Here is a 25,844-nt window from a genome sequence, read left to right as displayed (position 1 = left end):
TATTATTGCCTATAGAGCATTTAAAAGATGCATTTCTATATATGCGTGATGCACAGCGGAATATTTGCCGACTGGCATCAAGTGTAAGTGCGTTGTCCATTTCTGCCAGAAGAGGGTTATGGACACGACAGTGGTCAGGTGATGCGGATTCCAAACGGCATTTGGAAGTATTGCCTTATAAAGGGGAGGAGTTATTTGGGGTCGGTCTTTCAGACCTGGTGGCCACGGCAACAGCTGGGAAATCCACGTTTGTACCCCAGGTCGCCTCTCAACATAAGAAGACGCCGTATTATCAGGCGCAGTCCTTTCGTTCCCAGAAGGGCAAGCGGCAAAAGGTTCCTCATTTCTGCCCCGTGACAGAGGGAGAGGAAAAAGGCTGCAGAAATCAGCCAGTTCCCAGGAACAGAAGCCCTCTCCCGCCTCTGCCAAGCCCTCCGCATGACGCTGGGGCTTTACAAGCAGACTCAGGCACGGTGGGGGCCCGTCTCAATGAATTTCAGCGCGCAGTGGGCTCACTCGCAAGTAGACCCCTGGATCCTTCAGGTGATATCTCAGGGGTACAAATTGGAATTCGAGACGTCTCCCCCTCGCCGTTTTCCTAAAGTCGGCTTTACCGACGTCTCCCTCTGACAGGGAGGCAGTTTTGGAAGCCATTCACAAGCTGTATTCCCAGCAGGTGATAATCAAGGTACCCCTCCTGCAACAGGGAACGGGGTATTATTCCACACGGTTGTGGTACCGAAGCCGGACGGCTCGGTGAGACCGATTCTAAATCTAAAATCTTTGAACACTTACATACGGAGGTTCAAATTCAAGATGGAGTCACTCAGAGCAGTGATTGCGAACCTGGAAGAAGGGGACTACATGATGTCTCGGGACATCAAGGATGCTTACCTTCATGTCCCAATTTACCCTTCTCACCAAGGGTACCTCAGGTTTGTGGTACAGAACTGTCACTATCAGTTTCAGACGCTGCCGTTTGGATGGTCCACGGCACCCCGGGTCTTTACCAAGGTAACGGCCGAAATGATGATACTCCTTCGAAGGAAGGGAGTTTTAGTTATCCCTTACTTGGACGATCTCCTGATAAGGGTAAGATCCAGAGAACAGTTGGAGGTCGGTGTAGCACTATCTCAGGTAGTGTTGCGGCAGCACGGTTGGATTCTCAATATTCCAAAATCGCAGCTGGTTCCGACGACTCGTCTTCTGTTCCTAGGGATGATCCTGGACACAGTCCAGAAAAAGGTGTTTCTCCCGGAGGTGAAAGCCAGGGAGTTATCCGAGCTAGTCAGGAACCTCCTAAAACCGAGCCAAGTCTCAGTGCATCAATGCACAAGGGTTCTGGGAAAAATGGTGGCTTCCTACGAAGCAATCCCATTTGGCAGATTCCACGCAAGAACTTTCCAGTGGGACCTGCTGGACAAATGGTCCGGGTCGCATCTTCAGATGCATCAGCGGGTAACCCTGTCACCAAGGACAAGGGTGTCCCTCCTGTGGTGGTTGCAGAGTGCTCATCTTCTAGAGGGCCGCAGATTCGGCATTCAGGACTGGGTCCTGGTGACCACGGATGCCAGCCTGCGAGGCTGGGGAGCAGTCACACAGGGAAGGAATTTCCAGGGCTTATGGTCAAGCCTGGAGACATCACTTCACATAAATATCCTGAAGCTAAGGGCCATTTACAATGCTCTAAGCTTAGCAAGACCTCTGCTTCAAGGTCAGCCGGTGTTGATCCAGTCGGACAACATCACGGCAGTCACCCACGTAAACAGACAGGGTGGCACAAGAAGCAGGAGGGCAACGGCAGAAGCTGCAAGGATTCTTCGCTGGGCGGAAAATCATGTGATAGCACTGTCAGCAGTGTTCATTCCGGGAATGGACAACTGGGAAGCAGACTTCCTCAGCAGACGCTCTGGTAACACCGTGGGTGTACCGGTCAGTGTATGTGTTCCATCCTCTGCCTCTCATACACAAGGTACTGAGAATTATAAGATGGAGAGGAGTAAGCACTATATTCGTGGCTCCGGATTGGCCAAGAAGGACTTGGTAACCGGAACTTCAAGAGATGCTCACGGAGGATCCGTGGCCTCTACCTCTAAGAAGGGACCTGCTCCAGCAAGGACCCTGTCTGTTCCAAGACTTACCGCGGCTGCGTTTGAAGGCATGGCGGTTGAACGCCGGATCCTGAAGGAAAAAGGCATTCCGGATGAAGTCATCCCTATCCTGATCAAAGCCAGGAAGGATGTAACCGCAAAACATTATCACCGCATTTGGCGAAAATAGGTTGCGTGGTGCGAGGCCAGTAAGGCCCGACGGAGGAATTTCAACTGGGTCGATTCCTACATTTCCTGCAAACAGGAGTGTCTATGGGCCTGAAATTGGGGTCCATTAAGGTTCAAATTTCGGCCCTGTCAATTTTCTTCCAAAAAGAACTAGCTTCAGTCCCTGAAGTTCAGACGTTTGTAAAAGGGGTACTGTATATACAGCCTCCTTTTGTGCCTCCAGTGGCACCTTGGGATCTCAATGTAGTTTTTGGGTTCCAAAAGTCACATTGGGTTGAACCACTTAAATCTGTGGAGTTAAAATATCTCACATGGAAGGTGGTCATGCTGTTGGCCCTGGCCTGGGCCAGGCGCGTGTCAGAATTGGCGGCTTTATCCTGTAAAAGCCCTTATCTGATTTTCCATTCGGACAGGGCGGAATTGAGGACTCGTCCTCAGTTTCTCCCTAAGGTGGTTTCAGCGTTTCACCTGAACCAACCTATGGTGGTGCCTGCGGCTACTAGGGACTTGGAGGACTCCAAGTTGCTAGACGTTGTCAGGGCCCTGAAAATATATGTTTCCAGGACGGCTGGAGTCAGAAAATCTGACTCGCTGTTTATCCTGTATGCACCCAACAAGCTGGGTGCTCCTGCTTCTAAGCAGACTATTGCTCGTTGGATTTGTAGTACAATTCAGCTTGCACATTCTGTGGCAGGCCTGCCACAGCCAAAAATCTGTAAATGCCCACTCCACAAGGGAGGTGGGCTCATCTTGGGCGGCTGCCCGAGGGGTCTCGGCTTTACAACTTTGCCGAGCAGCTACTTGGTCAGGAGCAAATACGTTTGTAAAATTCTACAAATTTGATACCCTGGCTGAGGAGGACCTGGAGTTCTCTCATTTGGTGCTGCAGAGTCATCCGCACTCTCCCGCCCGTTGGGGAGCTTTGGTATAATCCCCATGGTCCTTACGGAGTCCCCAGCATCCACTAGGACGTCAGAGAAAATAAGAATTTACTTACCGATAATTCTATTTCTCGTAGTCCGTAGTGGATGCTGGGCGCCCATCCCAAGTGCGGATTGTCTGCAATACTGGTACATAGTTATTGTTACCAAAAATCGGGTTATTGCTGTAGTGAGCCATCTTTTCTAGAGGCTCCTCTGTTATCATGCTGTTAACTGGGTTTAGATCACGAGTTGTACGGTGTGATTGGTGTGGCTGGTATGAGTCTTACCCGGGATTCAAAATCCTTCCTTATTGTGTACGCTCGTCCGGGCACAGTATCCTAACTGAGGCTTGGAGGAGGGTCATAGGGGGAGGAGCCAGTGCACACCAGGTAGTCCTAAAGCTTTACTTTTGTGCCCAGTCTCCTGCGGAGCCGCTATTCCCCATGGTCCTTACGGAGTCCCCAGCATCCACTACGGACTACGAGAAATAGAATTATCGGTAAGTAAATTCTTATTTTGGCTTCAATGGTGGTTAGAAGGAAGTGCACAGAGAGATGGTGGAAAGGGAGAGACACAGGGCAAGAGGGGGCGTTAGAGAGACGCGAGGTGGGGGGGGGGTGCAGAGAGATAAACAGGTGGTGTAATAAAGGGTGAGAGAGGAACAGGGAAAAATGGATGGTTAGAGAAAAGCGGGGGTGGGGTGGGGGGGCAGAGTCATAAACCGATGGTATAATAAAAGTGAGGGAGAATGAGAGACAGGGAAAACACGGACAACAATGGACACAAGTTTGTGACCCAGTGAAGGACAGGTCTTTAAATCTAGTATTAACATAAGCTGACGCAGGGACAGTTCTAAACAGTGTGTGTAAATCTTGTCGCACATAAGACTCTGCACAGCAGTAGCAGCATCACTTCATTTGCAAACCAAACTTACTATGAATGTGTTACATTAAAGGAGTCGTCCATAGCATCAGATTCTACCTTTATTTTGTTTTTGAGAATGATAAATGAGGGACAGAAGCGGATTGGTTGATAGGAGCAACTTATCTGCTTGTCCTCCTTTTGAAATTTTGATTCATCTCCCCCCAAAGTACTAACCGGACAAATAAATAGCCATTAGAGGTAACTGAAGCCCCAGATTATGCTGTAATTGGCATTAAACCCACGCTGCAAATCCCCAGCACTATCGGTGGCAGATACATTTATGGCTGTTAATACTATGGTCAGTATAAAATACCTTCTGATGGTATGTGCTAATAATCCGGGGGATCATTTTCTGCATTCCTCTAACGAGTACATAGTGTATTTGTTTCTGAGTCCCTGATCTGGCGGAAGCTGATACTTATATGTATAATCCAGTACAGCTAATCGTCCTCTCCGTATGGGATAGGCCTCCTCTTCTACCCATACACAAATGATGCAGATATGAACAGCAGGAACCTGCGTCTCCTGTACAAGTCAGTGGCAGAATCCGCGCTCTGTCCTAATAAACTGTCAGGGGCACATGAAGGTTTTGTCATGGGTGACAAATGTTTGCTCTACAAGAGAGAACCCAAGAATGTGGGGAGTGTTACCTTTAATCTCTGGACCGTAAGAGCTGAGAAACGGGCAGGAAGGCGCATTTGTAATGAATAGCCCCCCCTAGGACATTTGTATTCACAGATGTAAGGAAATATTCCGGTGTAAGGGAACACAGGGAGAAATACTGTACGGAGCGACCTTGAGAAAATGATCTGAATGGAGCTGGCATGAATGAGTCCCATTCTTTAGGCCGCCGTGTCAGCGCTGGGCTATAGTGCCGCTCAGACCTTACAGCCACAATTGGGTCCTGTGGAGCCTGATGGGAACGCACGGACACAGCCATGAGAAATGCATTGTTCCATTCACTCACGTCTCACACTTTTTTTCTTTTTTCCATGGAATTAGCTCGCTGCATTTTGACATTTCTTCCATATTTGTGAGGCGGACCATTCTACAAAAGAGAGCCAGATCATTGTATACGGGAATATAAGCACAGTGAGCTAGGTTGCTCAGATCTTACTAACGTGGGTTTAGTATGGGCTCCGGATATTGATAGGAAGAACATTTCGGTCATGCTTATGTTCTCTGGTAGTATTATCCTACAAGGATTTGTTTTATCGGCACAATTAAAGGGATAAAAAAAGAAAACCCTGTCCCATATGTTGGTATGTGAGCCGAGTGATGGGAATGGGAAACAGGTGTGGCGTCATGGTTACGCTTTGTGTATCACAAAAGACGGGGAAAGCTTTGTACAGATTTAACCGTGACTAGCAGAGGATCATGCTCTGGCCTATATTAATTGTGCAAGAACTGGAGCCAATATGCAGAGAATCCTTTATATAGAGGAAAAATCTGTTTCAGCATCGCTCAAATACAGCATTCCGCTCGTGCTATTATTTTATGCCAATGCCGGAAAACATTTTGTGGATAAATTGTGATATTTCATGGATACCGGTGTAGTAGATGTGTCTCTGCATCTAGATGGAGCGAGGGGGCTGTAGGAAGGGTCATCGGGGTGACAGAGCAGCCATGAACCAGCTACAGGTGTCTCGTTGCGTACAGACCATTAAGTGATATGTCTAGGTATTAGAAGTCAGTGCCATGCTGTTAGAGAAAGCCAGCATTATTACTGACCAGCAATACAAGTGGTGCTGAAGCTGCTGATGAGGGCAGATAATTGTGTGAAACGCGTTGGTAATGAATAACACGTATGCATGCTAATTACTAAGCATATAAAAGCGAAAATGCAGGGGCACACTCTAAGTACACGGCTAATCAGAACAATTATAATAAATGCTGCAAATTTACATTGAGTAAAATTGAGTTTCATAGCATAATTTTGGGCAAAAACATTTCTAAGGTTTAAGTCCAGAGCATGGGACCTCCCGAGGCAGCACAACCCAACCGCCCCAAGGCATCACACTAGTAAGAAGTGGCAATTTATGTTAGAAAGTGTTACATTAATTAGATGTAGTAGCTGAGTGCGTGAAGTGCTACATAGGTGAGAAGTAGTAATGAATGTGTTAAAAAGTGTTACGTAAGTAAAAAGCAATTTAAGTGTTACAATGAGTGTTACAATAATGATGCCCCGAAGCGACTTGGCCCCACATCCCAAACCTATTCCTAATACTCACATACAGTGTGCTCCCTCATTGTTGCTGCAGTCACATTAAGCAGCCCTGCTACTAGGGCCTAGTCCCGAACGCGTTTACTAATGCCGATCGTCATTTTTTGAATTTTTTAGCCCCAAAGATACGTCTGCGAATAAGCAGCACAAGCAGACTACACTAATTCAAATTATACGCGACATGTGTATTCTGCATCTGCATATGAAATGCTATGTTACAGTGTCCATCAGTGCTAGCCGAGTCACACGGAAGCTGCTGGCTCTCATTTGCCCTGTTTGCCGCAACTCATTATTCATGGAGGCTAAATGAGGATGGACCCATGTGAATGATATAGATTTATCCAGGACCTACCATTCATAGTGCCTATTTCAATATGTAGACTGCCCACATTTTTGGCCAAAACGATGCCAAGAACCTCAATTTTACGCCATGTTAAATTGCTGAGTTTTTATAATTGTTCTGATTAGCAGTGTTCTTATTACTTACAGTGTGCACCTGCATTTTCTCTTTTTTTTCTGTGTGGCACTACGAGTCTCAGCAGGTAGCACCTCTTATTATGTTTAGAATTAGGATGTGCAGTCATGCCCCCCTCCCCCATATAATTACTAAGCAGTAACGCACACAGACATCCCATGGCAGCAGCACCCAATCAGAGTAGAGAACTTCGAGGGTCACTTAAACGATATCTCACAAACAGGAATTTGGTCACTCTCAGACCAAATGGAGTCTATTCTGAGTTGTACGCAAATGCGTTTTACAAATGTATCTTGCCATTTTGTAGTACTGTGTATGATCCATAGGTGAGCCGCTCACTGTGTACGCTCCGTCAGGCGTCTTTGGTCCGCACGCTTCTCGGTCACATTTGCAGTAGAACAGACATAACTGCGTGGTAATGGGCCCATTGAAACATAGGCTACAGATAATGAGGGCATGTAGATGCTATTGCGGGGTAAGCTGCGTTCCCTCTGATTCCAGACCAATCTCTTGCACCAAGTATTGGGCCGGTACACATGTGATGACAGTTGTGAATAGTTGTGCTGCGGCTGCACAGATGTGTACAGTTCTTGGTATGGGCGAATATCCCCAGTACAAGTGGAATTGCGACTCTGGATCAGCCACAATATGCTCCCGGCCAGGGTGCAGTATGCAATGGTGAATCCTAAAGAGATCTGACTCCGTGCCTTGTGTTGTGTATAGGACTCCCATCTACAACGAGAGGTGATGGAGGAAAGGTATGCGCAATACCGGGAGATCGTCGGCTCCCTGCAGCAACAGCTGGAAGACTCCAAATGCAGAATCCAGGAGTACAGGGTAATCTAAATGTCACCATTGTATTATTTATATAGAGAAAACTGTATATGATGGAAGCACACAAAACAAGAATGTGAACGCTAGTTCTATTCCAGGTTAAAAAATTTAATTTTATATATATATATATATATATATATATATATATATATATATATATAAATGCATTTTATATATAACTCTCAATTAAATTAAAAATAGAATATATAGAAGATAAATTGAGATACGCTTATAGTATCAATATAATTTTATTACTACACATTATAGTGGTATCACTAGACTATCAGAAATTCATAGGGAATTAAAAATCCACAAACTAAAATAAAATGATAGTGATGACCGCTCAGAGTAAAAGAAATGACCCAATCCCAGAGTAAGAGGTTCAGTTACTGTAATGGTAAATGAATGACTGTTACCCTCCACCTTCAAGGTGATATTGCCGCAGCAGATTAACCGCATCCAATGGCAGTCCATCCATAGATCGATGAATCAATCACAGCACAAACACTTTGCTTTAATCCAAAATATTAGAATCCAGAAGTCAGAGCTGAATTGCTCATTGATGATTTTATTATAATTAGTCAATCTACTTATGTGTTGTTTACTTACCAATGTACAATACTGCAGGCACGTGGTGCCACCCTATGGATAGAAGGTGATGATAGACACTTGCGTAACGCGTTTCACCATTTGAGCACACCGTTTCATCAGAAGCACGTGTCCTAACGTGTGATACTCCTCATTATAAATGTCCAGACTTTGGATTAATTACGATCCAGTTGTTTCATCATTGTATCTGGGTTACAATGCCAATTCAGTGGGTAAAACAGCAGAAAAACCTCTTTTAGTATATGTATTTGATATGTCTATTGAAAGTAAAAGTATTCTGAAACCTTGATTGGACAATGGGCCTAATTCAGTAAGGAGAGCAGAAATTGCAATCCTTGTGATCGCATGCTGACCGCCGCCTCCCACTTGACCTAGCAGAAATTGCGATCGCACCACAATTTCTGCTTGATCGCAGAAAGTAGGGTTGCCTCCTGACAGCGCAGCCATCTTTCTGATCGCGGCGGCTGTGTGTGACGTCACACAGCCGCCGCGATCACACCCACGTCACGCCCCCCCATTTGGATGACGCCGCCCCCATTTCCCCACCACCGTAGTGCTTCATCTCCGCATAGGAAATGGAGCGTTGCCGCCGCCCACCAAAGCCTCTGCCTTATTGACGGGCAGAGGCGGTCGCATTTTCTGCAGGCGCCCGCTGAAAATGTGGGCTCATGTGCAGGATGGGCACTGCGCCATGCGCCTGCATCCTTTTACTAATTTTTGTGATTGCGATCCAACCTGAATGGCGCCCAGTGTGCACAAGCCTCTGATGAAACTGCATGCCAAACAAAGAGGCACGTTACATGGTAATCTGTACACCAGTGTTCTAGAGCCAGCACTGAAATCGGACACGGCAGAGTGTCCGTTATATCTTGGTCCTATTATATGCTAATCATTCAACATATGTTTCTCTGACGTCCTAAGTGGATGCTGGGGAGTCCGTCAGGACCATGGGGGGCTAGCGGCTCCGCAGGAGACAGGGCACAAAAGTAAAAGCTTTAGGATCAGGTGGTGTGCACTGGCTCCTCCCCCCACGACCCCCCTCCAAGCCTCAGTTAGATTTTTGTGCCCGGCCGAGAAGGGTGCAATCTAGGTGGCTCTCCTAAAGAGCTGCTTAGAGTAAAAGTTTGTTAGGTTTTTTATTTTCAGTGAGTCCTGCTGGCAACAGGCTCACTGCTACGAGGGACTTAGGGGAGAGAAGTGAACTCACCTGCGTGCAGGATGGATTGGCTTCTTAGGCTACTGGACACCATTAGCTCCAGAGGGAGTCGGAACACAGGTCTCACCCTGGGGTTCGTCCCGGAGCCGCGCCGCCGACCCCCCTTGCAGATGCCGAAAAGTGAAGGTCCAGAAACGGCGGCAGAAGACTCTTCAGTCTTCATAAGGTAGCGCACAGCACTGCAGCTGTGCGCCATTGTTGTCAGCACACTTCATAGCAGCGGTCACTGAGGGTGCAGGGCGCTGGGGGGGGGCGCCCTGGGCAGCAATGATAGTACCTTATTCTGGCTAAAAATACATCACATATAGCCCCTGGGGGCTCTATGGATGTATTTAACCCCTGCCAGGTCTCAGAAAAACGGGAGAAGAAGCCCGCCGAAAAGGGGGCGGGGCCTATTCTCCTCAGCACACAGCGCCATTTTCCCTCACAGAAATGCTGGTGGGAAGGCTCCCAGGCTCTCCCCTGCACTGCACTACAGAAACAGGGTTAAAACAGAGAGGGGGGGCACTTATTTGGCGATATGTATATATATATATTAAAATGCTATAAGGGAAAAACACTTATATAAAGGTTGTCCCTGTATAATTATAGCGTTTTTGGTGTGTGCTGGCAAACTCTCCCTCTGTCTCCCCAAAGGGCTAGTGGGGTCCTGTCCTCTATCAGAGCATTCCCTGTGTGTGTGCTGTGTGTCGGTACGTGTGTGTCGACATGTATGAGGACGATGTTGGTGAGGAGGCGGAGCAATTGCCTGAAATGGTGATGTCACTCTCTAGGGAGTCGACACCGGAATGGATGGCTTATTTAAGGAATTACGTGATAATGTCAACACGCTGCAAGGTCGGTTGACGACATGAGACGGCCGGCAAACAAATTAGTACCTGTCCAGGCGTCTCAAACACCGTCAGGGGCTGTAAAACGCTCATTTACCTCAGTCGGTCGACAGACACAGACACGGACACTGACTCCAGTGTCGACGGTGAAGAAACAAACGTATTTTCCTTTAGGGCCACACGTTACATGTTAAGGGCAATGAAGGAGGTGTTACATATTTCTGATACTACAAGTACCACAAGAAGGGTATTATGTGGGGTGTGAAAAAACTACCTGTAGTTTTTCCTGAATCAGATAAATTAAATGAAGTGTGTGATGATGCGTGGGTTTCCCCCGATAGAAAATTATTGGCGGTATACCCTTTCCCGCCAGAAGTTAGGGCGCGTTGGGAAACACCCTTTAGGGTGGATAAGGCGCTCACACGCTTATCAAAACAAGTGGCGGTACCGTCCCCAGATAGGGCCGCCCTCAAGGAGCCAGCTGAGAGACTGGAAAATATCCTAAAAAGGTATATACACACATACTGGTGTTATACTGCGACCAGCGATCGCCTCAGCCTGGATGTGCAGCGCTGGGGTGGCTTGGTCGGATTCCCTGACTGAAAATATTGATACCTTTGACAGGGACAGTATTTTATTGACTATAGAGCATTTAAAGGATGCATTTCTATATATGCGAGATGCACAGAGGGATATTTGCACTCTGGCATCAAGAGTAAGTGCGATGTCCATATCTGCCAGAAGATGTTTATGGACACGACAGTGGTCAGGTGATGCAGATTCCAAACGGCACATGGAAGTATTGCCGTATAAAGGGGAGGAGTTATTTGGGGTCGGTCCATCGGACCTGGTGGCCTCTGCAACAGCTGGAAAATCCACCTTTTTTTACCCCAAATCACATCTCAGCAGGAAAAGACACCGTCTTTTCAGCCTCAGTCCTTTCGTCCCCATAAGGGCAAGCGGGCAAAAGGCCAGTCATATCTGCCCAGGGATAGAGGAAAGGGAAGAAGACTGCAGCAGGCAGCCCATTCCCAGGAACAGAAGCCCTCCACAGCTTCTGCCAAGTCCTCAGCATGACGCTGGGGCCGTACAAGCGGACTCAAGTGCGGTGGGGGGTCGTCTCAAGAGTTTCAGCGCGTAGTGGGCTCACTCGCAAGTGGACCCCTGGATCCTACAAGTAGTATCCCAGGGGTACAGACTGGAGATTCGAGACGTCTCCCCCTCGCAGGCTCCTGATGTCTGCTTTACCAACGTCTTCCTCCGACAGGGAGGCAGTATTGGAAACAATTCACAAGCTGTATTCCCAGCAGGTGATAATCAAAGTACCCCTCCTACAACAAGGAAAGGGGTATTATTCCACACTATATTGTGGTACTGAAGCCAGACGGCTTGGTGAGACCTATTCTAAATGGGAAATCTTTGAACACTTACATACAAAGGTTCAAATCAAGATGGAGTCACTCAGAGCAGTGATAGCGAACCAGGAAGAAGGGGACTATATGGTGTCCCTGGACATCAAGGATGCTTACCTCCATGTCCCAAATTGCCCTTCTCACCAAGGGTACCTCAGGTTCGTGGTACGGAACTGTCACTATCAGTTTCAGACGCTGCCGTTTGGATTGTCCACGGCACCCTGGGTCTTTACCAAAGTAATGGCCGAAATTATGATTCTTCTTCAAAGAAAAGGCGTCTTAATTATCCCTTACTTGGACGATCTCCTGATAAGGGCAAGGTCCAGAGAACAGTTGGAAGTCGGAGTAGCACTATCTCAAGTTGTTCTACGACAGCACGGGTGGATTCTAAATATCCAAAATCGCAGCCGTTTCCGACGACACGTCTGCTGTTCCTAGGGATGGTTCTGGACACAGTCCAGAAAAAGGTGTTTCTCCCGGAGGAGAAAGCCAGGGAGTTATCCGAGCTAGTCAGGAACCTCCTAAAACCAGGAAAAGTGTCAGTGCATCATTGCACAAGAGTCCTGGGAAAAATGGTGGCTTATTACGAAGCGATTCCATTCGGCAGATTCCACGCAAGAACTTTTCAGTGGGATCTGCTGGACAAATGGTCCGGATCGCATTTTCAGATGCATCAGCGGATAACCCTATCTCCAAGGACAAGGGTGTCTCTCCTGTGGTGGTTACAGAGTGCTCATCTTCTAGAGGGCCGCAGATTCGGCATTCAGGATTGGATGCTGGTGACCACGGAGGCCAGCCTGAGAGGCTGGGGAGCAGTCACACAGGGAAAAAATTTCCAGGGAGTGTGATCAAGTCTGGAGATTTTTCTCCACATAAATATACTGGAGCTAAGGGCAATTTACAATGCTCTAAGCTTAGCAAGACCTCTGCTTCAAGGTCAGCCGGTATTGATCCAGTGGGACAACATCACGGCAGTCGCCCACGTAAACAGACAGGGCGGCACAAGAAGCAGGAGGGCAATGGCAGAAACTGCAAGGATTTTTCGCTGGGCGGAAAATCATGTGATAGCACTGTCAGCAGTGTTCATTCCGGGAGTGGACAACTGGGAAGCAGACTTCCTCAGCAGGCACAACCTCCACCCGGGAGAGTGGGGACTTCATCGGGAAGTCTTCCACATGATTGTGAACCGTTGGAAAAGACCAAAGGTGGACATGATGGCGTCCCGCCTGAACAAAAAACTGGACAAGTATTGCGCCAGGTCAAAAGACCCTCAGGCAATAGCTGTGGACGTTCTGGTAACACCGTGGGTGTACCAGTCGGTGTATGTCTTCCCTCCTCTGCTTCTCATACCCAAGGTATTGAGAATTATAAGACGTAGAGGAGTAAGAACTATACTCGTGGCTCCGGATTGGCCAAGAAGGACTTGGTACCCGGAACTTCAAGAGATGCTCACAGAGGACTCATGGCCTCTGCCGCTAAGAAGGGACTTGCTTCAGCAAGTACCATGTCTGTTCCAAGACTTACCGCGGCTGCGTTTGACGGCATGGCGGTTGAACGCCGGATCCTAAGGGAAAAAGGCATTCCGGAAGAGGTCATTCCTACCCTGGTCAAAGCCAGGAAGGAGGTGACCGCACAACATTATCACCACATGTGGCGAAAATATGTTGCGTGGTGTGAGGCCAGGAAGGCCCCATGAAGAAATTTCAACTCGGTCGTTTCCTGCATTTCCTGCAAACAGGAGTGTCTATGGGCCTCAAATTGGGGTCCATTAAGGTTCAAATTTCGGCCCTGTCGATTTTCTTCCAGAAAGAATTGGCTTCAGTTCCTGAAGTCCAGAAGTTTGTCAAGGGAGTACTGCATATACAACCCCCTTTTGTGCCTCCAGTGGCACTGTGGGATCTCAACGTAGTTCTGGGATTCCTAAAATCACATTGGTTTAAACCGCTCAAATCTGTGGATTTGAAATATCTCACAGGGAAAGTGACCATGCTGTTGGCCCTGGCCTCGGCCAGGCGAGTGTCAGAATTGGCGGCGTTTGTCTCAAAAAAGCCCATATCTGATTGTCCATTCGGACAGGGCAGAGCTGCGGACTCATCCCCAGTTTCTCCCTAAGGTGGTGTCAGTGTTTCACCCGAACCAGCTTATTGTGGTACCTGCAGCTACTAGGGACTTGGAGGACTCCAAGTTGCTAGATGTTGTCAGGGCCCTGAAAATATAGTTTCCAGGACGGCTGGAGTCAGGAAAACTGACTTGCTGTTATCCTGTATGCACCCAACAAACTGGGTGCTCTTGCTTCTAAGCAGACGATTGCTAGTTGGATGTGTAGTACAATTCAGCTTGCACATTCTGTGGCAGGCCTGCCACAGCCAAAATATGTAAATGCCCATTCCACAAGGAAGGTGGGCTCATCTTGGGCGGCTGCCCGAGGGGTCTCGGCTTTACAACTTTGCCGAGCTGATACTTGGTCAGGGGCACACCCTGACTGAGGAGGACCTGGAGTTCTCTCATTCGGTGCTGCAGAGTCATCCGCACTCTCCCGCCCGTTTGGGAGCTTTGGTATAATCCCCATGGTCCCTTAGGACGTCAGAGAAAATAAGAATTTACTTACCGATAATTCTATTTCTCGTAGTCCGTAGTGGATGCTGGGCGCCCATCCCAAGTGCGGATTGTCTGCAATACTTGTACATAGTTATTGTTACAAAAATCGGGTTATTATTGTTGTGAGCCATCTTTTCAGATGCTCCGCTGTTATCATGCTGTTAACTGGGTTCAGATCACAGGTTGTACAGTGTGATTGGTGTGGCTGGTATGCGTCTTACCCGGGATTCAAAATCCTTCCTTATTGTGTACGCTCGTCCGGGCACGGTATCCTAACTGAGGCTTGGAGGGGGGTCGTGGGGGGAGGAGCCAGTGCACACCACCTGATCCTAAAGCTTTTACTTTTGTGCCCTGTCTCCTGCGGAGCCGCTAGCCCCCCATGGTCCTGACGGAGTCCCCAGCATCCACTACGGACTACGAGAAATAGAATTATCGGTAAGTAAATTCTTATTTTCTGCACCATATTAAATTAACATATGATTATTCTTAACAAACCCATACGCAGTATATCATAGCAACAGACCGACCATATCAGATACCTCCAGGCACCTGCTCTTAGGGGATTAGTTCCATTGTGGAAACTTCTAGTCACACAGTAACATCACCTCCTATGTGGGCCTCATTCCTACCACGGCCATTCCCAGTCTGCTCACTGGTACCAATACTCATTTCATGACCTGCACTGTTATCAGTTAGCTCTGTGCCTGTGTAAGAATTATATAGTAACTCTGGCCTGGACATGTGAAATATTAGCTCTTGAAAAAAATATCACAAGTTCAGTTGATAAACATCCAATGAATGACATCAAGACACAAACTGCGCCCCTAACAGTCGCCCGCCGGTACGAGGAGCAGGTTGTAGGGTCCTTTCTAAACGAAAAAGGGGAGGGATTCACTTGGCCGGGTGTCAGGATACAGCTGCCCGAATCCTGACACCCGGTGAAATACCGGCGGTCGGAATCCCGACCACCGGCTGAAATCCCAACGCCGCCACCCGAGGGGGAATATAACCCTGTGGCGACCAAAGGTGGCCACCGAGTCTGAAGTATGGTGAGCGCAACCAGCCTGCAAGGGATCTTGCAGCCAGTAAACCGGCTCTCGGGATCCCGACGTCCATCTCCTGACCGCTGGGATGTCATCATAGTGATCCCCAAAGAAGAATTACTTTGTAGTTCCCATCATGGGGAAGAACAAGACCTTCTGCAGGATTCCACAGAGGTCATCCTGTTTATACAAGGTCAAATGCTATACATCTACCAAGCACATCCCTTCCCTCACAACACACCTCCAAGATCCCAATCAGTGTCCTTATGATTTCCTCCTTCCTGAATGCTGCAACCTCCTCCTGCAATCATGCATGATACTACACATCCCACACTTTCTCGTCTGCCTCTCTTCTCTATCAGTCCCTTTACTGGCATCTGATTAGTTTCAGAATAAAGAAGCCCTGCAGCGTTTTGACCTCACCCAACAATACTTAGTCACCCTCTACACTGCTCCAATGACCTAATATGCTAGCTGCTTATAACCGTATCCCATGCATGACTCCGCTCACATCTATGGAAATATCAGACTCATCAGTCTTCAAACAGTCCGTGAAGCCACTACTCAATGACCAATGTATGACTACCTTGTGAGTGCCATGTCCCACAAACCCAGCTGGAAAGAGCCGCCTCTTCACCGTCTGTTTCATGTCATTGTTGGTTATTTTTATACTAGTATTTTGGACCTCAGTCTCCGTCCCGCACTTCACTAGCCTGCCCCGCCCTCTTCCTGCTATTTTGCACCCCCCCCCCCCTCCCAGCTCTGCCCCTTCTTCTTTCTTATCACATAAGAATTCTACACTGAAATGTTAATCCATGACCTACTGAAATCAAAAAGTTGCATTTTGTCGCCTTCACAGTGTCTTGTAGGTTGTCTGACACCAGCCTATGGTGGTCTGATACACCCCACCTTCCCGAAATCTTAGGCTACTAGAGCACAAGCAGTAGTTGTTGTCCCTTAATTCTTCCTCTCTCTAATGTACTGACCCTCACAAAAAGGAGTTTTTTTAATAAACAAATATTTGGGTCATGACTATAAATGTATAATTTCCTGTCGCCCTCTTCTTGGTGTAACTCACCCATTCATCAATCAGTAGTAAACAAGGAACACATCTAGGAGAGTGAAGTAATCGGTGGATGCGGTGCGCACACAGCACCACACACACAATACGGGGAGAATCGCTCCTGGCCGCTGTGAAATAATTAACAAGAGTCGTGTTCCAGCGTGAGAGGAAAACACAACTGTTTCACAGACTCTCGTTTGCTCCTGAAGGCAATATTGCTTTGATCCAGTTAACCCACTGTGTACCGGATGAGTATATGATACCGGCGTTGTGTTCAGCAGTCTGTCGGCTGAAATCCCGTGATGGGAGCTCAACCCGCCAGGACACAGATGAGGAGGGAGGGAGGGAGTGGGCTCAGTAACTCTTGTAGTTGCTGAAGGCCCATTTCATATATCTGAATGAGCCCATTGCATATTTATATAAGAGCATATTATATGCCTGTAGGTGCAATCTATTGATGTCATTACATGTATGTAACCCACCTATTTGCTCCTGGCAGTAGATGAGTGCGATTTGCTTTTTTTGAATTTACCACATTTTGTTTTAAAAGGAGGAAAAATTGAAAGCGGACGCCCACAGCGCTCGGCTAACTGCGCTGTCCTCATCACTACGGACAAACAGCGGCTTCCTATCCAGCTCCCTGCGCTCAGATCCTGGCTGTAAGTTCCCAGAGGGCCCATTACATGGAAGTGTTCCAGCCCACGGTTATGGTGACAATTCAGAGTGTATAAGTGACGTGTGCGCGTGGTAGAATGACAGAGCCCCAGGCCATCTTCTGCGCCCAGCGGTTCCCAAGATCATCCATTCACATACGTTAACCTGGTTTTTCAAATGAACTTTGACAGTGTTCTCAGCACGGAACAGAATGAGGTCCTGGTCTTTCTGTGGTCTCTCGTTCACCTAATGACTATGCGAGAGTACAGTGTATTGTGCAATACAGAGTAGTATTTCTCAAACGCAGCTCTCCAGGAACCCTGGCAGTGCATGTTTTCCAGATCATCTAGCTGGAGAACAGGTTTAACACAATAGATCTGCAGGTGGTACTCTTTATTCCTGTGGATACCATGAAAACACGCACTGCTAGGGTTCCATGATTACAAGAGAGACACCGGCACAGCCTATTATGATGGCAAGTATAGAAAGTAGAGCCCAGTGCCAGTGGCTGGTATACAGTACTTCCAGTGCACATAGCAAAACACAGCTTGGCGGCCGATGTGAGAAACTGTCACCCGTCCCCGTGCTATGATCAATCCTCCAATAGCTGCTGGATTTCCCAGCACCTTCTGCCCTGACTGTTCCTGCACCCAGGAGTAGCAGCAGATACATGCGTCCAGCACTGGACATCACGTCAGCCACAAGCTTGTCACATGAGCAATTGTCCCCAGGCAGAGCGAGTCTGATCACCTAACAAGAACCGGTTTAGGAGCTGAATTAATCACTTCAATGTTTTTGAAAAATGTCTCATAAATTGTCTCTTTTTTATTTTTATTAATTAGGTTAAAAAAACCTGTTTAAAAGCTCATTAATATTTTAAAAAATAAAAACAAATATGCCATTGGGGTGTTTATCACGGGATGAAGTAAACATCACAGCAGTCATGTGACCGATACCGGAATACTGGCCGCCGGCACCCCGAAGATAAGTATCGGGGACACTGTGAGGGTTAGGAACTAGGGGGGGTGGGGAGTTAGCCCTAGCCACCACCCCCTGTGTCTTATCGCTAGCTGCCACTCCGAGCAGGTTAGGGGAAGAGACAGGGTAAGGGTAAAATAATTACCCCGCCCCCTGTCGGCATTTTCATGGTTGGGATGCTGGTGTCGGTCATGTGACCGCCGGCTTCCCGACCGCCGGTGTCCTGTATCACACCCGTTTAGCACTGCCCTGTTGGCATGTCTAGTAAACCCTCACAGCATTTTGCCTTGTAGATCCTACTGTAGCATTTCCCCCCACCCCTGCTGCATAATCCCATCACCCTATAGCATTACGGTTGGTTCTATATCGGAGTGGGAGAAGGGACCTTGTGACGTACCTAGGGGAGGAGACACGTCACCAGGGGGAGGAGCTACGGGCGAACAGGGTACCCGAAAAGTACCCTCGCGGGCTCGCTTCGCTCGCCACGCTTCGTGCTCGGTGGCTCGCTCCGCTTCGCTCGCCACCTGATTACTAAAGGTAATAGTTGGTGGCGTGGATAGTAGAGGAACTATCCCGCTGGCCTAGCTCCTCCCCCTTGTGTCATAACTCCTCCCCCAGACGGAAAAGGTCCCTTAGCCCACTTGATTCTAGCATCTACCATAGCATTACCCCCACCCCAGTGGTAATAGATCCTACAGTATGCCCACTGTTCCCTCTGAAGCTCACTGGCAATACATCCTTCTGTGGCAAGTGATCCCAACCACCCACAGCCCAGTCTTAATCCCTCATGCAGGGTGCAGTGGAGCGTGTCAGCTCAACGTCCCCCAGCTGATCTCTGCACTCACACATAACGTCATAACATCGGTTCCCCTCTCTGCACTTGACGTTACATTTAGCAGTATACCATTCATATGGTGTTCTGTGCCCAAACCTCCAGGAGGAAATCCAGGCTGCACATGGGATGTGACTGTGTCAGTAAAAGCCCATCTGACTGTGGGCACAACCTATGTTACCACGCCAGTTCAGTGGTTAAACATCTAATAGAAACCCGTGGTTCTTCTCAAGTTATGTCAACTCTTGTATATGAAAACGATGGAGTGCACCAATGCTTCCTCTTATAGTAGCTGGGCTTTCATAGTCCTGTGTGCCGCTATATACCGGTCACTGGCTATTGTTCCCGGCATTGTAGGGTTTTTACCTTTCCCTTCCCCCGTATCTGCCTCTTCCTCCCATCTCCCTCCCACTGGGTGGGTGTGGTGGAGAAGGTGACGTTCTCTGTCAGGGGCAGGGGGTTGTTTTGCTGGGGAGAAGAGAGGCTGTATCAGTCAGGCAGCCAGTGAGAGCTCATCTAGACTGATATCAGGCTGGTTATACTGTAAAACAGAAACTCCCCACATTGGCGGTTTTATTATTTTATTTACTTACGTTATGCAATAAAACCAGTTTCTTCTCCTTTATCCTATAATTGATAATGCTGATAATAATCTGGGGGACATTGCTATATTTTGGGGGTAGAAAGGGCACTTTAACAGGAGCAAATTCCACTGAAGGCTACTCCAATTCTGATTTGTGTCCTCATGGGATGGCCACCTATTCTTGTAGCTGCGTTTCAGAACTTTTTACTTCTGTTTGAAATTCATGGCTATCCGCCAGAATTCCCACATTAATGGTGCAGAGTGCAGGTAGCTATGTCCCCATTCTCTCCTGTTATAGACACTATCCCTGTGTTATTAGTGGGAGTCCTGACTTTATGTCGCTAATGTGTCCTGTCACAGTACTCTCCCCACTGTATTGTTGAGCTATGACTTTATATAGCCAGTGTGTCCTATGCTAATATTTTCGCAATGTTATTATGTCCTGGCTTAATTTAACTAATGCATTCTGTCTGGTACGTTGCATATTTTATTATAGTGAGTACTGATTTTACTAATGTATTCAGCTTGGGTACTCTCCCCATGTTTACTATGTGGAGTACTGCCTTTATTTAGCTACGGTGATCTGTTGCGGTACTCCCCACACCCCACCCATGTGTGACATTATACCAATGGACGTTTTTGGCATTCTGCCCAGCCTTCTCTTTCCACATCCCATCCTAGAGGAAGGCCTAGGAGAGATGTGCCTGATCAGAATGGGACTTCTGCATCCCGCTCCCATGCTATGGAGCAGAACATATTTTTGGGAGGGTTATCACAAACCCTCAATACATGTCGTCTGTGCATGGATGACCTTCCATTCACGAGAGCTTAGCTCTCTCCTTCTGACCCAATATAGCTGACAATGGCAACCCTGGAAGCACATGGTTGGATACTTTTATGTCTAGTCTCATCTCTGCCTAATGCGTGTTCTTTCTGGTTCTTCTTTTTGACACTGAATGCTGGGCCATTCAAAGTTAGGCCAAAGCTTTGTTATCTAGTATTTATCTTCCATAGCACAAAGCAAACGTGAAGAATAGTATCCTGCTTTAGATAGGTGCAGGGAATGCATTCACTCTTGGACTTCAGTGGTCATGGACAAACCCTTTTTGGTGGCTCACTTGTCTATTCTGTTCCGGTATGGAACTAAAGTAATCTTTAGCATGGCTGTAGAGACCCTTTGAGTTGGGGTTTGACCATCATGACCACGGATGCAGGGGTGAGGAGCGTTGACGCATTAGTCTGCAAGAGCTTTAGGCCTTACCAAGGTTTACCTGCCTGTACAAATTCTTGAGCTCACACTGGTGCTAGACACTCTACCTGCTTATTTTTCTCGTATGGGTCAGACCTCTTCATCTTAAATTAGAGAACACTATGAAAGTGGCATAGATGGACCAAAAAGGAGGACCCCAGAGCCCTTTCGTGGACATGGAAAAAACTCACTCATTTGGATGAAATAGGTAGTGGTTGCTGGGACGATGACTATTAAGATGGCATTACATTAATTTTGGGGATTAGTCCATCTGGTGGTCTCACTCAGTATCTAGACAGGAGGGGTCTGTTAGAGGACCTCCTGATTATGCATTGCTGTACAACAGCAGGGACCCTCAGGTGTTCCTATTGGATGTCCATTGGTAAGGACTGTTGTATTTTTTTTCCTACCCAATTCCTATGCTTTCTTGGGTGCGCAAGAAGACCAAATAAGTGGGTTTTTATAGATTTTAGTGGCAGTGGATTGCCAAGATATTCAGGGTATGCCAACATTCAAAGCAGATTGAAGGAGCCAATTTGATAGCTGCTTCTGAGGAGACAACCTACTACGTCCTGGCACACCTTTTACCATAAAATTTGGATTTATCAGCTTGGCTATGGAGGCAATTGGCTCGCTGAAAAGGCCAGCCAGACAATGATCAAGAACAGTCTTTTAAGAAATGACCATGAGGTGTGGAAAAAAAATCGGTACAAGACACCAATTGGCATGTTCCTTGTCCTCCTTACAGGATGATCTGGGAGGTGGCTAGCATTCCCTTTAGGATGTTCTCCACATTTTAACCGCCAGTTGTTATATAAGGACTACTCTTAGTCCTTTTCTGCAGTGCAGATACCTCCATTTTAGTCATTTGACTTTTTGATTTTACACTTGGACTCTTTGCTGGCTCATATTTGCATATCCTATCTGGTAGATCACCAAGTCTGATTGTTCATGAGGACAGAACTGTCCTCCATACCAGGCCTTCAGTTTTCCCAAAGGTGGATTTTAAATTCCATCTTACCCAGCTCTTGTTATCCCTGTTTTGGGGGCTGATTTCACTTTGAGAAATGATGACCCTCCCTTCCACCTTAATGTAACGCAGATCTATGTTGTTAGTTCACCTCCTTTATGGCATAGGAATGGCCTTCTGGTGCTTTACCATACACACAAGAGACGATGAATGAGAGGATTCTTGTCACGCACTGCTAAATACGTCTGGGGGTCACTGTGTTCCCACTACTTCTTCCACTCTGTTTTCTTGCTCTCTGCTGGTATCAGAGATGTTATGGGCTTAGTGTTTTATTTGGAGTTCTTATGGGCTTGCTGCTAAGCCGATGGCCAAGATGGTGAAGGGGCACATAGGGCGGGAGGACAAAGACGTTTTAATTTGAATAATGTGTCTGCTCATGTCACAGCGCTGTCTACACCCTCAAGCTATAGAAACGCCTCCCAGATGGTGAGTACTAAAATGGAGTTCTTGCCCCCTGAGTATCACAAAATAGTTATCAGTGTCAAATAAGAAAAAAAAATTAAAATACCAACAACAACGGAGCTTTTGAATAATGCAAATATTCCCCCTGGCTGGTGTGATGCTTCCTAGAAAGGCCTGTAGCTGCAGGTACAGCTGTGAATGTATTGGGGTCTCTTGCCAGCGTTACACATCTGGACGCTGCATTTCTCACGCATTGTTCTTTGTAATATTGCTGGAACTGTAATATTAAATCACTCCATAGATTCTGGAGGGGATTGAGGTCTGGCCACTCCAGGAAGCTATTTGCGTCCACTGTCGCTTTTTCTGTGAGCTCTGGCTCATCGCCCTGCTGGAATATAAATCCTTTCCCTGGTCCGTGATCTCTCGTTTTCCTCCAAGACCTCTCGGCATCCCACGCCATCCGTTGTGTCAGTGTCTTGATACAGTGTCCATTCTGCACAGCAGAGAAACCGGCACATGAAGTTACAGCCCACTGTGTTTGATGGGAGGGAGAGTGGATTGGGAGACTCTCTATTGGATTAATTTTGCAGAAAGATTTGCTATATTGGGTGAATAGTTCTATGTGTTGTTTAATAACTATATACACTGAGTGGCCAAATTATTAAGACCACCAGGCGATTTTATGCAAAACAGATAATTCAAGGTTTTTTTGTTTTTTTTTATAAAGGGCATAACACATAGCTTATATATAGACAACTTTTTATTTCTAAGATATTGTATGGGATTTAAATCTGGTTACTGCTATCATTCAGTGTGCTGGGGGAAACAAAATGTGTTTTTTTTTCTTGCTCAGAAATACCCCTCCCTTTCAAGCACCTGAATGATATCACTAATCTAATTGAGCATCCACCACTATATTAACTTTTTATCTATGTTTGGAAAAATAAGTTAATTAATAAGACTTTTGGAATCGCTGATTTTCTGGGAATCTTGAACTTTCCTAGATCACCGCTCTGATGTAATACACCAAGATGACAACACTGAAGTATGGTTGTGAGAGTTTCAGTGTTTGAGTTAAAATGAGACAAGTCAATGAACTGTGTGTAAACCACATCTCCCGTCACTGCTTCCACGGCTCGGGAAGACTGGGGCAGATATCACAATTCCATTCTACTCCTGGCAGGGAGGTGACCCAGTGAAAGGGTCTGTATGACCCCGGTTCTTTAGCGGAGTACAGATAATCACGTGAGGCCACATTCCTGGATTTCTTCCCAGTAGTAGTGTGTGTGTGTGTGTGTGTGTGTGTGTGTGTGTGTGTGTGTGTGTGTGTGTGTGTGTGTGTGTGTGTGTGTTGGGGGGTTTATACAGACGTTGTAGGTGGGCTGTGCCTGTTGGCTCTCTACAGTCTCTGAGGTCTCCCAGATACAAATTACGTTATAAAGAGATAGGACATTCCTTCTTTATATCCTGTCATGTTAAATATACTGTGGCAGGTTTTATGTTCTCCACCAAGAACTGAAAGTAAAATCTATAAGTTAGATGAGAGGATGTAGAATAGGAGGTTAAAGGGCCGCGCTTTACATGTGATCAGACTGAGAATAGACACAGCTTGGGGGTAGGCAATACATATAAAAGTGCTAACCCACCGACAAGGGGGTAAATTTACTAAGGTGGGAGATTTTTAGAACTGGTGATGTTGCCCATGGCAACCAATCAGATTCTACTTACCATTTATCTAGCTGCTTCTAGCAGATAATAGATCTAATCTGATTGGTTGCTATGGGCAACATCACCAGTTCTAAAAATCCCCCACCTTAGTAAATTTACCCCAAGGTCACCAGCTATGAATAGAGGAAGAACACAGAACGTAAATGATAGACAAGCCTTCAGACTATAGGAACCATCCTTACATGATCAATGCTTCATGTCTCTGCTTCTCCCCAGCTCCTGTAAAGAGAGGACTGTCACCAAGCTATGAGGGACAGCAGGACCACAAGACGAGCTTCAGACTGAGCGAGGCTGCATCCTGACGGCATGTACAGTAATACCAACAATTGCCTTATTCACCGCACTGAGTGCTAGCTCCGGTGTCCAGCACTATCCATACAAGGGGTTATTATGCTTCTCACTGGAAACGCCAACGTCAATGTATTGTTTATTAACATTTTTATATGAAAACTGTAACATCCACTGGACAGGCACAACTAGTGTGCTGCTCCCTGCAGTATTGTCCTTTCCTTCAGTCATACATCGCAAGGGTTTCTGCTAAATCGTTCTACTCATTTTCTGAAGCCAACTGCACCCCTTCCACCCCTCTGCTGCAGCCGGAAGGCAGGTTAGACTGTCATTACATTGGTGCTGCACCCTGTATAGTACTATGCGTTCAGTCTGACGCGGATCCACTCAAGCCTCTGGGCTATGCAGGAATCGGAGGTTTCCCCCGTCTTAGGCCTGATTGGTCGCTGGGTAAGCCGCGTCACTTGCTGCAGGATCAAAACGATCTCCAATCCCATGGTAGTAATTATTATGTAAGCGGCGTGTAGCGTCCAGAACGTTAATCGCCCTTCACCAGTCGGAAGTGAAAACCAGCACTGATAGATTCACAACAGATACATTATATCCCCTGCTCCAGAAGGACCTGATTGAGAAGCCTAATACTCTGCAGGGTAAGCCAAAGACAGAAACGCATCCCTTCTCCGCCAACGTATTCCAAGATTGAAGGAATGAACAGACCAACACCGACTGATGTCTGTGCCTCCTCCTTATCATGGAAGACAAACCCGCACAATTCACATGTCCATAGTGGTGCATATGCCACTGGCTCCAAATCATGCCTCCTGCTGCAGAGGTTACAGATTATGAGGCTGGGGCTGAGCTGGGAGCAAAGCTAAGTCACGTTGCACCTGGGTAAGACCATGCTGCGCTGCAGGAGGGGCAGATGTAACGTGCAGTGAGAGGGGGCGTGTCCAAACTCAAATCTAAACTGCAGTGTAATCCTTCAGCTGCCCAGCATGTGGGGGCTACATTCAAAAGCAGCCAGTATTTACCCTGCATGCAAACATAAATGTGTATTCACCCCTTGCATTGCAGCATGGTCTCTTCCAGATACAAAGTGCAGAATGGTGCGCTCCAGCTCCCACTGCACACGTTACAGGTGGGACAACTTACCTGCACAATCCTATAACTCTGTCCCTTACTGATCTACCTACAGTCTTGTATCATGTGCCTCTTGTATATGTACTGACTTATTTTGCAAAGCTGCTTGTTTAATATATGAAATATGTTTATATTGTTAACTAAATTTTTATGTATTTCTGTAAATTATTTTTTTTAACTCCCGTCTACAAATCATTTAAAAAAAATATATAACATTTTTTCAGCTTCTTCTCCGTTATGTGTATAATGTATATGATGTTTGTATAGATGGAATCCGGAATAGCATAAGAAGTCAGTCAGTATTATAGAAGTAATTGAAGTAAGACCTCACAATCTACCCAGTAATATAGATGAATCCCAGGTTCAGGATTGTTCGCGCCTGTTGTTCATCCGGGATGTAGTTAGTATCCCGACACGCGGAATCCTGGCGCTCAGAAGACTGGCGGCAAAATCCTGACAGTTGTCGTTCATCCAGCCCCCCAGTCCTGCTGCAGGATTCATGGAAAATCCCGAGACCCTGATGTTTCGGC

At 46.9% G+C, this 25,844-nt stretch overlaps 1 protein-coding gene across 4 annotated transcripts in view; it reads left to right on the top strand.

Annotated features, from left to right (window-relative positions):
* The window catches only part of CEP128 (centrosomal protein 128), a 240,531-nt gene extending 214,994 nt beyond the window's left edge, over positions 1–25,537 (top strand). For all 4 annotated transcript variants that reach the window (XM_063948221.1, XM_063948219.1, XM_063948220.1 and 1 more), the window contains 3 exons: positions 7,549–7,662; positions 16,981–17,089; positions 24,103–25,537. In XM_063948221.1, coding sequence (XP_063804291.1) covers positions 7,549–7,662; positions 16,981–17,089; positions 24,103–24,188 — 309 coding nt within the window. In that variant the 3' untranslated portion in view covers positions 24,189–25,537. The remainder of the gene's footprint in view (positions 1–7,548; positions 7,663–16,980; positions 17,090–24,102) is intronic.
* Positions 25,538–25,844: the final 307 nt, after the last annotated feature.

The sequence above is a fragment of the Pseudophryne corroboree genome, chromosome 12 (assembly GCF_028390025.1).
Source record: "Pseudophryne corroboree isolate aPseCor3 chromosome 12, aPseCor3.hap2, whole genome shotgun sequence".
Taxonomy (NCBI): Eukaryota; Metazoa; Chordata; class Amphibia; order Anura; family Myobatrachidae; genus Pseudophryne; species Pseudophryne corroboree.
The sequence above is the reverse complement of the archived record's forward strand: the minus strand, read 5'-3'. Positions and strand labels throughout refer to the sequence as shown.